The sequence below is a fragment of the Abrus precatorius genome, unplaced genomic scaffold (genome assembly GCF_003935025.1).
Source record: "Abrus precatorius isolate BTA unplaced genomic scaffold, Abrus_2018 Scaffold2, whole genome shotgun sequence".
In the NCBI taxonomy this organism is placed as follows: domain Eukaryota; kingdom Viridiplantae; phylum Streptophyta; class Magnoliopsida; order Fabales; family Fabaceae; genus Abrus; species Abrus precatorius.
The window spans coordinates 2,162,051-2,176,892 of NW_020874362.1; the positions used below are offsets into that span (position 1 = coordinate 2,162,051).

The window sequence follows — 14,842 nt, forward strand, 5'->3', positions numbered from 1 at the left end:
CTTTCATCAATAATAACTTATCAAATGAATTACCTACTAATAGTATATCGTTTACTTACAGTAGCAAGGCAGTGAGGTTTGAAAAAAAAATTTAAATGTAAAAAAAATGATATTAAGAAGCCTGTTTATGTCCATATTCAATAAGAAAAAGTGACACCTTTCATGTCATGTCATGTAGATTGTTTCAGACCATACAAAGACTTCAAAAAATTGCAAACTTGATTTCATTTATAAACATGTACTCCCTTAAAAAATTCACATATAAACTTTATCTTGCAATTTTCTATGGAGAAATGCATTATCTATGTATAATTGATGGAGATGTCATCAATATATCAATGCCAAAGTAAGAATCATTCTCATTATGGTCAGTTCTGTGATAGGAGAAAAGTAATCTAAGTAATCAATAACTTTTATTTGCGTGAATCCATTTGGAACAAAGTGAGTCTTGTAAAGTTAAATACTTCTATTTGTATTTCTTTTTATTTTAAATACCTACTTGTTGCTAATGAAGTTGATTCTTTTAACACAATCTATTATTATCTAAGTATTATTTTTCTCCAAGACCTATAACTCTTTTTGCATTGCATCTCTGTAGCAATCTAAACGACTTGCTTCAGCATAAGTCTTAGGTTCAACATAAATGGTCTAGAGCACATATATAAGCTTAATGGGAATACGATAAAAATTTGTAATTAATATATGAAAAAATTGGATACATTGTTTGCAATTACTTTATGGATGAGTTGTAACAATAGTCACGTAAATGAGATGGTGATTGTCGATCTCATTGAGACTGAACATTGGTTTCTTGTGAAGCAATAGTGTCAACTAATGTGTTGTCATTGGGTTGTTCTATCTTATCTAGTATTATCATGCTAGGATTAGAAACAAATGACACAAATTCATAATTACTAGAGATTTGACTATTTAACTATGCATGGTCCAATTTATTTAAGTGAGATAATTGGTTAGACCCAATGTGGAGTTTGTCAAGGTACAACTAGTTAGGTGATATAACCTTTTCATCACTTAATTTAAGTGGTAAAAGTGCCTCATGATAAATAATATGTTTAGATATCAATATGCTTATGGTTCCATATCCAAAGCAACAAAACCTTTTGTTCTAGCTTTAAAACCTAAGAACACACATTTGTATGCTCTTTGATCAAGCTTATTCCTTCCAAATGACAATGTTAAGACTTAACAAACATAGAGGTTAAAAAACTTGGAGGTTAGTTAGATCAAGGTGTCATACAAACATTCAAAATGTTATTTTCATTCAATGATATATGACATTCTATTTATTAAATACACCGCATGAAGAACCACATAATTCCAAAATCTTTTAGGCAGATTTGTTTGTATCATAACTCTGCTAACATTTAGTATATATTAATGTTTACTTTTTACTTTAGCATTTAGGTATGGAGTTTTGGGATAACTTGTTTCGTGAATAATCTCCTTTCAAGTTTTAGTATGGAGGCATCATAAACTTTGCTCTATTGTCACTTTGAATTACCTTTATGTGTGCATTAAATTAAACTTTTATCAATTCAACAAAGTTTTGCACCTGTGATTGAGTCTTTGACTTATTTTGAGTAAAACGACCCATAAATATCTCGTGTAATCATCTATTACTATGAGAAAGTATTTATGCTTATGAATAGAAAAATTTGAAAAGTATCCCATATATTAATGTGTAAAAAATCAAACTTACTTTTGTTGACAAAAGTACTAATGAAAAAAGGCAATCATTTTTGTTTAAAAATGTTACAAATATCATAAGTTTGACATTTATTACAAGCAATGTATTCATATTTCTATTATAGTACTTTAATCTTTTATTTAAAGCTTGTCCAAGTTAGTAATGTCATATTCCATCTTTTGAAAAAGACATTACAAAGTTAACACTTTTTTGAAGAACTACTGCTTTGGACATTGACGTCACTAAATGATACAAATTGTTTATTATATTACCCAAACCAACCATCTTCTTGGTTTTGATATCTTATATTATACAAGAACAATCATTAAAGATAAGTGAGCAATGTAAGGATGAATACAACCTTGTAACAAATATCAAGTTTAAAGAGAAATCTAGTAAATATAGCATATTTGTGAGTCAAATGGGATGAGAATTCCATTGTTCCTGCGTATTTAGCCTTCACAACATAACTATTAGGTAATTTCATATTGATATGTTCAATCATAGTGTATGATTTAAACCATTTTAGTGAACAACATATGTGATTTATTGTCCTAGAATCAAGAATTCAACAATGTTTTGTTGTAGTAGATTCACAAAAAAAAAATGAAATGATTACCTGTATCGCTCAACTTGCTTGTTGAAGAATTGATAGATTGTACTTTAATTTGATTAATAATATGGCCTCCACTCAGCAATTCAGCTTGTTTCAACAAATTTATCAGTACACAATATTGCTTCATTGTCAATGTTGGATTTTCAATATCTTCTTCCTTCTTTGAGTGGTCGATACTATAAGAATCATCATTTGCACTCATCACATTGTTCAAATATGCATTCCCTCTGCAATTGGATCCTGATGGATAATCATGCTTTTTATAGCAAACTTTTATATATGACCTTATTTACCACAATAAGAACATAATCTTCCTTTTCTTTACTTCATATCTTCTTTCTCTACTTAGACCTTTATGTCCTACCACATAATTTATACTCACCTTTAATTCATCTTCATATATGTATCCATTTTACTTCTCATTTTGAAGAATCATTGAAAATACCTTTTTAATTGTGGCAATGGCTCAATAAGCAAGATTTGAGATCTCATAAATGAGAAATCTTCATTTAATTTGTGAGGAAGTGTATCACATAATTTTAATGGTAATATAAATAAGCATTTATGACCACTAAATAAGTACAATGCATAGGACATGCTTAGTGAGGTAGTGTGTTTGTTGAACAAGTGTACCCATCGTGAAGTAATAAAGTTTTCTAAAATAAGTTTCTAAAATATCGTTTCACAAGGATTGATTTTCAATTACTAAGAATTTCTTAATTCAATTATTTGAGCCTAAAAGATGTGAAATTTAATAAGAACCTGAATTTAATTATAAAATTAATTATAAAAGTAAATAACACAACACATGTCTTGCTTGAACTTATAGAGAAGGAATCTAGGGCATATGAGTTTTCTCATTCAACCATTTATGTTATTTTTCCGTTTTAACTCTAAATTTATTTTTTTGTGATTACCAATCATTCATAAAAACACTATTAATACCAAATGATCATGCAATACTAATATTCTTTTCTTTAAATTAATACCCCCCAATGATCATGCAAGACATCAATTAAAGAAAGCATAAAACACCTATGAACTTGTTAATTTAATAATAATTGGAAGAGAAAGATTGGTTTTGGTCCACCTAATCCTTTGTCTCGTTTTATCCTATAGATCCATTAACTAATTGAGGTATGATCGCCTAACAATATAATTAATTAGGATTATAATTATGCGTAATAGGATAAAAGCTAATCACGAACGGAAATCAAATGTAGATTCAAACTTCAAAATCCCATAAATTCATGAACAATAGTTCCCATAGCCCTAAATATAGACTTAGTTACTCATGCTAAAAGAAAGAATTAAAACAATCAAAAGTAATAGCAAACTAGAGTGTGAAATGAGTTCTCGATCTTCAAGTACGATTGCTCGAAGCTCTAAGTCCTGCCAAGAGAATACCAAAGATCCTGTACAAGAGAAACGGGATGAGAAGTGTATAAGAAAGGGAAGAAGGTGTATAGAGAAGTGAAAAAGTGTCTCAAGTATAGAGCATAACACCTCTTTATATAGACTGTACCCTAAGTTTTCAGTTGGTTGAGCTTTATCTTTTCAAATCGATTTTATCCACAATTAGAATCGCTCCAAATCTTCATATCTAAGTTTAAATTTTAAATTCAAACTCAGCTTCACATAATACAGTCAAAGACTAAAAATATCTAATTTTTATTCAGAATATCTCTATAATGCACTAATAATAACTTCCAGCTAAACTGCAACAATTAATAACATACTTAATGTAAATATATATAAAATAGAGTTTAAGTGTATAAATATAAGTCATAAAATATATCAAAATATGAACTTATCATAGTGACATATAGTTATTAAGTTCTTCCCAAAATTTTTTTATTTTTGTAAAATAATTGGTGACAAACATTGTTCCTTGTTTTAGTGAATAAATTTCTTGTAACTCAAAAACAAGTACTAAATCTCCTTGCAAAAATCATTCGCGTAAATCATGTAATACATATAGCACATTGTCAATGTATATAATGCATTGTACTATAGATGAAGAAATTGAATTGACTAACCAAGAATGGATGAGATTTTTACAATGTTCCCATACTTCATAGCTTGGATCGAAGCTTGAAGGAATTGGAATTGATCTATCAAGAAATTTGAATTTGTTCTTTAACACTAAGGTTCTACGCATGGTTCTAGCCCAAGAAAAAAGTTGTTTCCAGTAAGTGTGTGTTACCATAGGAAATGATGAATTTCACCAAATACGGACTTGCTGCACTCTTAGAGGGATTTGCTACATTGGAACTTCCTCCTACATGAGAATTTGAATGTGAGGATCTTGAATTTCTTGTCATAGATAAAGAAAAATAGAGCTATAACAATTTAGAGCTTTGATACCATATTATAACTTTGGATCAACATATGTGATAAAGAAAAGTTAAAAAAAAAAAAATTCAATTTTATTGATTTTAAAAAATTGTTACATGCACTAATCGAATATCAATATTTATTCACATAAACTTGTGTACACAAATTCTTAATTTACTTAAGGAATACAAAAGTTAGTTATAACGGTTCAATTAGTTGAGACGCTACCATCAACAAATTGACACATTATCATGAAGTTTTGTTATATAATTGTTGAAAGTATTTTTCTATAAAACAAACCACAAATATAATGTACATATTAAATTACAAATTTTATAGCCAAATACATTTTAACTTGTCTCGTGCAACGTTAATATTTTGCATAATTAATATTTTTACATAATTAACCGATATAACTGTTATATTTTATGATTACTCATTATATAATTAGTTAAATATTTTATATTTTCATAACTATTAGGTCTAGTTTAGATATATTGAAAAACAAATCGTATCTATTGAAATTTAATTAAAAACTAAAATTAATTTTGATATATTTTAAAATTAGATCATTGTTTTGAAAAAACACTTTACTTTATAACTAAAATTCTTCTAAAACTATGATTAATATTTATTTGTGCTATAATACTATTAGTTCTTCTGAATGTATTATTTATTTATATTATAATTTTTTGCACCTATAGTTAAGCATATTACATTTAAATATATATATATATATATATATATATTAAAAAAAAGAATACGAAGGATTATATAAATGTATAATAAAACAATAAAAAAAATATAATAATAGTATATGTTAAAACTATATACTATTTTGCTCATATTATATTATATTATACCATGGTTCATCTAATTTTTTTTTATAGTTCAAGAATATTGTAATTTAAATATTTTTGGTCTCATTATATTATAATAATAATAATAATAATAATAATAATAATCTAAGAAGAAAAGAAAAAATAAATACGAAGGATTATATAAATGTATAATATAACAATAATGAAAAGAGATATAATTATAGATATAACAAAACTATATAATTGAAATTGTATCATCAAAATAAACTATACTAGTATAAAATTTAAACCAATAAACTGTTACAGTAGTACATTACATTATAAAAATATTTCATATACTAAAAATGTTAAAGCAAAACCACAACCGTAAAATCAATACAAAATTGCTATAAAATAAATTCTGCATGTAATAACTTCACACAAAGTCTTTTTTAATCTTCCATAATTATAGAATAATATAAAACTTATGACACCTTCATACTTATGTCTTTACTTGCTGTGAAGCAAAAATTAACTTCAAAATTAGATAATAATTACAAATATTCACAACAAACATCACATGAATAACTACAAAAGACACATCAAATCAATGAGAGTCAAGCTATCTACTAACTCAAAATAAAATAGTATATAGTAGAGTTCTTTTAATGAAGTAAAGTAAACATGAAATAGTAAGAGTTAATATTCACTTGTGCATAAAAGTTATTCTATGAAAATTTTCTACGTTAATTAATGACTAATTAATCTAATAAAAATGCATAACATGTTTGAAAATAATGAAATTTTTTTAAGATCAATTGATAAATAATCGATAAAAAATGTTTTTTTAAATCAATTCAAATTTAAATAATGTAGAAAATACTTTTTGAATTGGTTAATTTTTAAACCAATGTAAAAAAAATTTTAAATAATTTCTTTCATAATTAATGTAAAACATAATTTAGAAAGTAAAATTTCAAATACGACAATGAAACAATATAAAAAAATTCTCTAACCAAAGGTTGAAAATAACTTGTTACTTGCATTTTTCAGCTCAAGTATGTATATTTTTGGTTCATTATTTATAAATACTAATTTCGTTCTAGTTCAAGTATATTGATGAATATCTCAAATTTTGTTTTGTGTTTTCATTTTCATTAATTCATTTGTTTTAGTATAATATTAATGAACATTGTGTATTTTTCATTTGCTGATTTAAAAAAAAATGTACAAATCTGCTTGCAATCTCCTTATATTCTTAAACTTTTGTTTATATTTTTTTAGTACATCAAACATTAATTACGTTCTCATTTTGATATGTCATTAATGAACATCTCAAGCTTCATTTTATTTTTATTTTTTTAATTTATTTATTTTGGTATAACATTAATGAACATTGTGTACTCTTCATTTATAAATTTAACAAATAACCTGAATTTTTTTACCTTTTCATACTTCTGTTCGTAATTTTGGGTACAATAAACACTAATCTCATTTTAGTTTAGATACATAGAAATTGCAATTTTTTAAATTAGTTATCCTTAATTGACGTAAAATAATTTTTTATCAACTGATGTAAAATTTTAATTTTAACTAATATAATAAATGATTTCTATAGTAGTAATTATGTTAAATAGAGAATAAATTCATGAACTAATTTTTATCACAATTGCAAGCAATCTCGTGTAAAAAAAAAATAATGAATCAAATCACAACTATTCAATAGAGTCATCTTTTTTCTTATTTCATTTTGTTTTTTTTTTTTTTTTGTCTCTTTCATTTTCTTCGCTTTGTATTTTTTTAAAATTTGATTTTCTATTTTTTGCCTTTCTTTTTAAATATTTATTTATTTATTTTTGTTCCATTGGCTACATTTTAAGCAAAGATCGCTTGATTCTTTTCCCCCAAAAATGTTTTTAATCCATATCCTGTGTGTGTGTGTTTTTTTTTTTTTTTTCACGTCCTGCCTTGGGTGAATAATAATTTTTCACGAATTGGCTTATAATGTTAGGTTTTAAATCCATGAGATGTGTTTAGTTCTAACAGAGTTAAGTAGGAGATTTTACTTTGGGTTATCTAGTTAGGCATGAAATTACCATACCTTATCACAGATTTTCACATACCAATTAAACAACTAAAGCATACCCTCAAGAATACACAAATTTATTGTAAATGAACTCCTAACATAAACAAATCCACTCAAACTCAATCCTAGTTAGGTACTTGAGATGAAACTTTTTAATCGCCTACTTCTTTTTTTTCATAAATTCAAAATCTGATCTTACTTTCAGATCACTTAATATGTGCCCACCAAATTGCTAAACTTAATGAATATATATATGAACCATCTCCAGGGAAAAAAATAGAATACTATCTTTAACATAGATTGTGTTTGATTTTAATTAAATTTGAACTTTTTTCAAACAAAATCTTTTAATAAAATTTATTTGTAAATTATATAATATAAACCAAAAAACTATCCTAAAAATAAGAAAAAACTACGTATAAATTTGTGTTATACAAGGTTTAATAAATAAATTTTCAGAACAATATGAACGTTTTTATGTTAAATACATCTACCAAGAATTTAATCAAAAGAATTACATGTTAGTAAATATTATAAGAATCGTATAAGATTAGTCAATTCGACTAGTAAATTATTTGAATAACTTATCAAACTAAGTATGCAATCCGGTATTGGCTCACATTTTCTTTCACCCCGTATAATCCACCACCCCCAATTATGATATATATCAATTTCACGCCAGCAAGATTGTACGTGTTTTTTTCTTCTCTTGTTCATGGAATATAACGTGCATTTGCTTTTTCAATTGATGAATGTGTTTTCCTTTGAAAAATTGATCTGTATTAGTACTTGGTATCATGGTTATTGATCTGGGTTATCCACTAGATCAATTAAGAAACCACTGCGCGTGTTCTACACACACATGTAGAGAGACGCAAACCCCAGTTGACCAGTGTCTGATTAAACGAGTGACCTAATACCTCAATCGAATCAAGAACACTGATTTCAGGTATTAATGTAAAAGTTCTTTTGCAGAACAGCAAATATCATCAACGTAAAAAATAGCAGCATATTATATTTCACGAATAAAAGACAAATGCACGTACGTGCTCACTGGCGTGAAATTGATATGTACCATAACTGGGATGGAAGACTAGTGGGGGTATAGACTAGGGTAAACGAAGAAAATTACCAAGAAACGTTTGAATTATACTATCTTTTCTATATGCTAATAGGAAAATCAGACCTATCTCATGAAAAAAGGTAAGTTAATTGTAATTCTAGTTTATTCATCACGATTAATATGTAATTTCAATCTTTTAATAATTTTTTTGTTTAAATATAATATTATATACAGATCATATCATTAATTTCTCTTCATGCTTTCATTTTTACTCAAAAGTTTCCACAAATTGCGTTGATTTAAAAATTTTAAAGCCTCTTCAATTTTCATTCTACTAATAAAAAAAAGTAAATTTCACTCGAAATCAAAATATTTCTCTCTCGTTGAACTGTTAATCTCTCTTCTCACAAAATTTTAAATTTAATCGAAATTTTGCCAAAATTTTATTTCCTAAATTGTTCATTTTTTATTTTGATTACAATTTAAATCCTCAATAATTTGAGTAAATTTAGAATGAGAAAAGGACTTAATTGTGTAAGTTTTTTAAAAATAAACAGTTAAAAGTGTTGAACTTGACTATAAAATTCTTAAGACACCAAAGTTGTATAATAACTGTAAAAATATATAACTACACATTTTAGGTTAATTTTTACGAGAGAAAATGAAACAATTTTTTACATTATACACCAAGTACATAAGTAAAAGAGATAAAAAAATTTCTTATTAAAATATAAAAAATGTATAAAATGATAATAAAAAATACTTATTATATTAAATTTTTAATCATGCATTAAAATGCCTCTTTGAGAAATATGCAGAGGTAATTTTTCTTTTTATGACACATGTCTAATGTAAAATTTGTAGGAAAATATACATTTTAATTATATTTAACAAATTTAAATTTATTCAAGCTAAATTAATTATTTTTTGAGATAGAATCTAAATTAATCATAATAGGAAGGAATGAATTGTATGATGTTTAATGTATTTGATTGAAATGATAAGTTAAAAAGAAAGATTACAGTGGAGTAACACGCGCAGGTTGAGGAGAGTGAAGAAGTGTAAGAAAGGGTCATAAATACGAGGTACAGCGCAAGAAGGGCATTGGTCGCTTGGAGAACGAAAGAGGCAAAGGTGGCCCTCTTCCCGTACTCTTGGATTGGACTTTTCTGGAAAGAGTTTCCTTTTACTACTATTATTCTCATTTCCTTTTCTGATGCCAAAACCTATCCCAAACTCAAACCCTCTCTTTCTCACACACTCACAAATACAATTATTATTTAATGTTCCATCTCTTTTCCCAAAATACCCTCCCCCCACCCCTATTTACTTTCCTTTTTTGTCCTCTCACATGGTAAAACGTAGTCATAATCCTAAAAAGATAAAAATGCTTGGAGGCGTGGCTTCAAGGAGTGGTGGATTTGCAACTTGTGAAATGATTAACGATTACAAGCTAACAAAAGCTAATTTTGAGTAATTATCTTTCTTTAGGACTCCTTGCGCTGTCTATTTCCATTACTGGGTAATTAAGAGCCAGAAAGACGAGGGAGAAAGACACCCCCGGATGCTTTTCGATTTGGTTAACGTGGGAAAGTTGTTTAAGAAAGAGATGGTTCTTTCTTTCCCAATTTTCCCAACTCCTATTTATCTCTCTGACCCCCTCCCTCTCTCTAATAAATACAGCAAAACAGTAAAAAATAAAAAGAGAAAAGAAACAGAAATAGAAATATTTGTATTTTTGAGCGAACGAATGAAATAAAAAAGGACAGTTTAGTGATGGAGAGAGAAAGAAATTATGAGTCATTGAAAAGAAAAGAGAGAAGCAAGTGGTTAGAGAGAGAGAGAGAGAGAGAAGGGTGTTAAGGAGAGGGGGAGATGCTTTCGGCTAAGCTTGCTGAAACTGGCCTCGTCTATGCTGTATTGGGCAGTTGGGGAATACAAAGATCTTTGAACATCTCCTTTACTACATTTTTGCTACACCTACCTCTTTCTCTCTCTCTCTTCACTCGTCCTAGGTTTGATTTTCTTCTCTGAATTCCCTACCTCCACGACTACTCCTTTTTCGCATCTCCATTATTTTATTATCAAACCACGACAACACACAGACGCTGTTTCTATTTCTTCTGCAAATCCGTAACCCAACCCAAGTTAAATTTAAAAAAAAAAAAAAAAAGGCAAAGCAAAACTGGGAGAAAGAGAGAAAGTTTTGGTCTTTTGATGTGAGAGTGGGAATCGGAAATCTGGGTTGCTACTCTTGGTTAATGCTAGAATGTGGGATCTCAATGACTCACCCGATCAGAGGAAGGATGAAGAATCCGAAGGGTGTTCTTCCCTCAAAACTTCCATTGATGGGGATGATGATAATAACAAAGGTAAAAGGGTTGGATCTGTTTCCAATTCTAGCTCTTCCGCGGTGGTCATCGAGGATGGATCAGAAGAAGATGATGATGAAGAAGAAGAAGGTACCAGACGAAGCATGAAGAAAAGAAGCAGCAAGATATTTGGGTTCTCTGTGACCCAAGATGAAGAAGAGTACATGGACAGTGAGCACCCACCTGTTACTAGACAGTTTTTTCCAGTGGAAGAACCTGATGTGGCCGTTGCATCGGGTGGAGGAAGCTCTACCTTCCCTCGTGCTCACTGGGTTGGTGTGAAATTTTGTCAATCAGAAACACTCGGTGCTGGAAAATCAGTGGAAGTTTCGCAGCCTATGAAGAAGAGTAGAAGAGGACCAAGGTCAAGGAGTTCTCAGTATAGGGGAGTCACCTTTTACAGAAGAACAGGTCGATGGGAGTCTCATATATGGTTAGTGCTTTTCATTCATAAAAATGTGAACCCTTTTAAAAAAATTGGAATTTTCCTGCAATCAAGATTTGATCCTTTTGGGTTGTGTTTGTGTCCTTGTTATTGCAGGGATTGTGGAAAACAAGTGTATCTGGGTAAGTATAACGATGAGAATGATTGTGTGTGTGCCTGTGGCAGTTATTTTCCCTACATCTTGTTTTAAGCGGCCAAAACGTTTTTATTATTATTTTTTTTCTTCTTTTGTGTTTTTGTCTTGGGTATGATTTGGTAGAGACAAAGAGTGTGTGTGTGTGTGGGTGGGGAAATTTTTTTGTAGTGACTGACTAGATGGCTTTGTCTGGGTAAATTTGTCTAGGTGGATTTGACACAGCACATGCAGCTGCTCGGTGAGCACTTGCCCCCTCCTATAGTTTACCAAGCTTGTAATATAACTTTTTCTATATCTTGAACCGAATCAAATACTAAATTTCGTTCTGGGAAATGTGAGGCTCAAAAGGAAAACATGTGTTCGTTTCTCTTCGCAGTGCATATGATAGAGCGGCCATTAAGTTCCGAGGAGTAGAGGCCGACATAAACTTCAGCATAGAAGATTATGAAGACGACTTGAAGCAGGTGATATGTTTGTGGATATTTTATTTTTAATTCTATAGAAAAATCATTTATTTTATCATCTCTCGTACTGTTATTATTATTACTCTCTCTCTCTCTCTCTCTCTCTCTCTTTATCTTGAATTGTTTCCGTGATTTGGTTGAATGGATGTTAATAGATGAGCAATCTGACAAAGGAGGAGTTTGTGCACGTCCTTCGCCGACAAAGCACTGGATTTCCGAGAGGAAGCTCTAAATATAGAGGTGTAACTTTGCACAAGTGTGGAAGATGGGAGGCTCGGATGGGCCAATTTTTAGGAAAAAAGTAGTCCTTATTTTTTTATTTCTTTTCTCTTTTATTTTTATACTTTTATCTCGTTTATGTTTTGTTCATGCCATACTAAGATTCTTATGTTTGTCATAATAACAAACTAAGATTAAATCATATGCTTCGCTAGGTACGTTTATCTGGGTCTGTTTGACACCGAGATTGAAGCTGCCAGGTACGTTCCTTTGCTTACGTTGTCAATTATTTCTTTTTCACCTTCGAATTACTAGATTGCCCATCTTCCAAAACTTAGCCTAGAATGTAAATGATTTATCTTTAGGGTTTTACTTTTAATTTTATTGCACATTTTTTTTTTTACTGTAGAGCTTATGACAAAGCAGCAATAAAATGCAATGGCAAAGAGGCCGTCACCAATTTTGATCCCAGCATCTATGATAATGAGCTTAATTCCGGTAAACAATGGACTATGAGAATAATATAAATTGTTCTAACACTAGTGTTTGGATTTTGTTATTCACATTCATAAATTAAATATATGCATTATTGGGCTACAGAATCCACAGGTACTACTGCAGATCACAATCTGGATTTAAGTTTGGGCAATTCGAGTTCAAAGACTTGCAATAATCAAGCGTCGGGGAATCACACCACAAATGCTGCAACTCATGATCAACACCTGCAATCTGAGTCTAACTGGCGGAATGGGGGAAGCAAGCCTAAGGTTCATATACTTCATATTATATTAAATTTTTATTAATTCCTAGTTCAGATTATATATATTAAATTTTATTATTTACTTGTTTTGTTCATTCGTGTTTAATTTCCTAATATTATACTTTTCTTTTCCTGCTTCATTCAGCTGGTGAATATACTACCAAAACCATGCAATAGAAGCAACAAGGACGCACATGGAAGGGATGTGCACGGGGAGAGTGAAGCATTGCGGATGTTAAGTCAAACCCACCTTCATTCTCCAGCCTCTAATGAAATGCAAAGATATGGTCCCTACAGGTCTCCTGGAGGAGAGTCTCAAATGCTTCAAAATTTTGCACTCATTCACCCACCAAATTTTCATGTGGGTACCTCTTCAATTAATTTATTTTAGCTCATGCATTAAATACATAGAGATCAGACATTAAAGAAGCACGAGCACCATTATGATTATTATTATTATAATTAAAATATATTAACGCTATTCATATATATATTAGTACATGTTTAATTTAGTTTATTTTGAAAGACATAATTACTTATTTTTAATAAATTTTAAATTTAAATATTTTCAAACATTCACATACTATTTTAAGTTTGATTTTAATTTTTTTTAATGATGTTGATATTTATTTATTTTCCAAATGTAGTTTCCCAGCAGCAGCATTGGAGGCCGTATTGGAAGTGATCTTTCATTATCAATGGCCGATCAACAACAGTGGCAATCCGGGCCTCCACATTATTTAGCAACTGCTGCAGCATCATCAGGATTCCCACCACAGATAAGACCCTCTTCTCAAGGTTGGCTGCAGAAAAATGGGTTCCACACTCTCATGAGACCCTCTTGACCCTATATAGAAATTTTCTGCCTCGCCAGTTACATTCAAAATAATCGTAATACGCTCCCTCCCTAATATCTCCCCTTATTTTCTTTTCTTAGCATGTAAAAATGGATGCAGTGTTAGACTATTGTTCATGATCAAGCACCCCCTCCTTTAGGAAGCCCAATACTTTACTATTGAGGTGAAAAGAAAAGATAAAATGAAAAAGAAGAGAAAAAAAGTAATCCAAATTGGGTACTTCTTGGTCTTGGTCTGGGTCAGTCAAACTAACAAACGGACGAAATCTTTAACTAGATATTCTGGGCTCTGACTAAAATTTTCTGATCTTATATAACTCTGATTTATTGCTTTTCTGTGTTATGGTATTTATGACAGCACCTATTCGTTTCTTAATTTGGGATGTATTGCTATCACATACACATGGTTGTCAATTTGTTCCTTATTTCTTTTTGGTTTGGGATTGGTCTTGAAAACTTTGCCAAGGAAAGATGCTAGCTATTCTTCCTTAGAAGGGTAATGCGGGGTTGTTTAGCTTGACAAAAAACATTGAGACAAATCTAGCTAAGGCTTAAATGAGCATAAAATAAAATAAAATAAAGTAACGAAGTAGGGAATTATATATATATTATAATATATTATGTTCTTAGGAGTAGGGTGAATCTGAGATACAAAATGGTTTATTTTCTGGTGTCTTGGAAATATCATCGGATGGTGATGAATAGTCTCTATCAACGGTGTCCTTTGAATCAGTTCTCTCGGCCAAAAGCAGTCAGACAAAGCCATTATGATGAGAGGGACCTATCATTGTTCGTCTAAAGCTTCAAAAGGACACTGATACATGGAGTGAGAGAGAGAAAAGGAAGCGACCAAAAGGGTATAATGGTGAGGGGGTTTGAGGGGTTTAACACTTTAACCCGCCTTGTCAGATTTAACTTTTACGACAAAACAGAAAAGTAAGTACATGATAACAATGTTAATTAAAAGCAAAAACAGGTGT

At 29.8% G+C, this 14,842-nt stretch overlaps 1 protein-coding gene across 1 annotated transcript; it reads left to right on the top strand.

Annotated features, from left to right (window-relative positions):
* The first annotated feature begins 10,400 nt into the window (after positions 1–10,400).
* LOC113857651 (floral homeotic protein APETALA 2-like) lies at positions 10,401–13,983 on the top strand. The gene is made up of 10 exons (XM_027489747.1): positions 10,401–11,415; positions 11,524–11,549; positions 11,771–11,801; positions 11,940–12,027; positions 12,183–12,328; positions 12,462–12,506; positions 12,656–12,744; positions 12,847–13,013; positions 13,152–13,367; positions 13,654–13,983. The coding sequence occupies exons 1-10, from the start codon at positions 10,880–10,882 to the stop codon at positions 13,849–13,851; spliced, it is 1,542 nt and encodes a 513-aa protein (XP_027345548.1). The 5' UTR covers positions 10,401–10,879; the 3' UTR covers positions 13,852–13,983.
* Positions 13,984–14,842: the final 859 nt, after the last annotated feature.

Bases quoted from the DNA above. Each gene is read 5' to 3' on its own strand.
- LOC113857651 (XM_027489747.1), top strand. From the start codon at position 10,880: ATGTGGGATCTCAATGACTCACCCGATCAGAGGAAGGATGAAGAATCC. The intron at 12,329-12,461 runs GTAGTCCTTATT...ATGCTTCGCTAG, and splicing joins GGCCAATTTTTAGGAAAAAA to GTACGTTTATCTGGGTCTGT. The intron at 12,507-12,655 runs GTACGTTCCTTT...TTTTTACTGTAG, and splicing joins ACCGAGATTGAAGCTGCCAG to AGCTTATGACAAAGCAGCAA.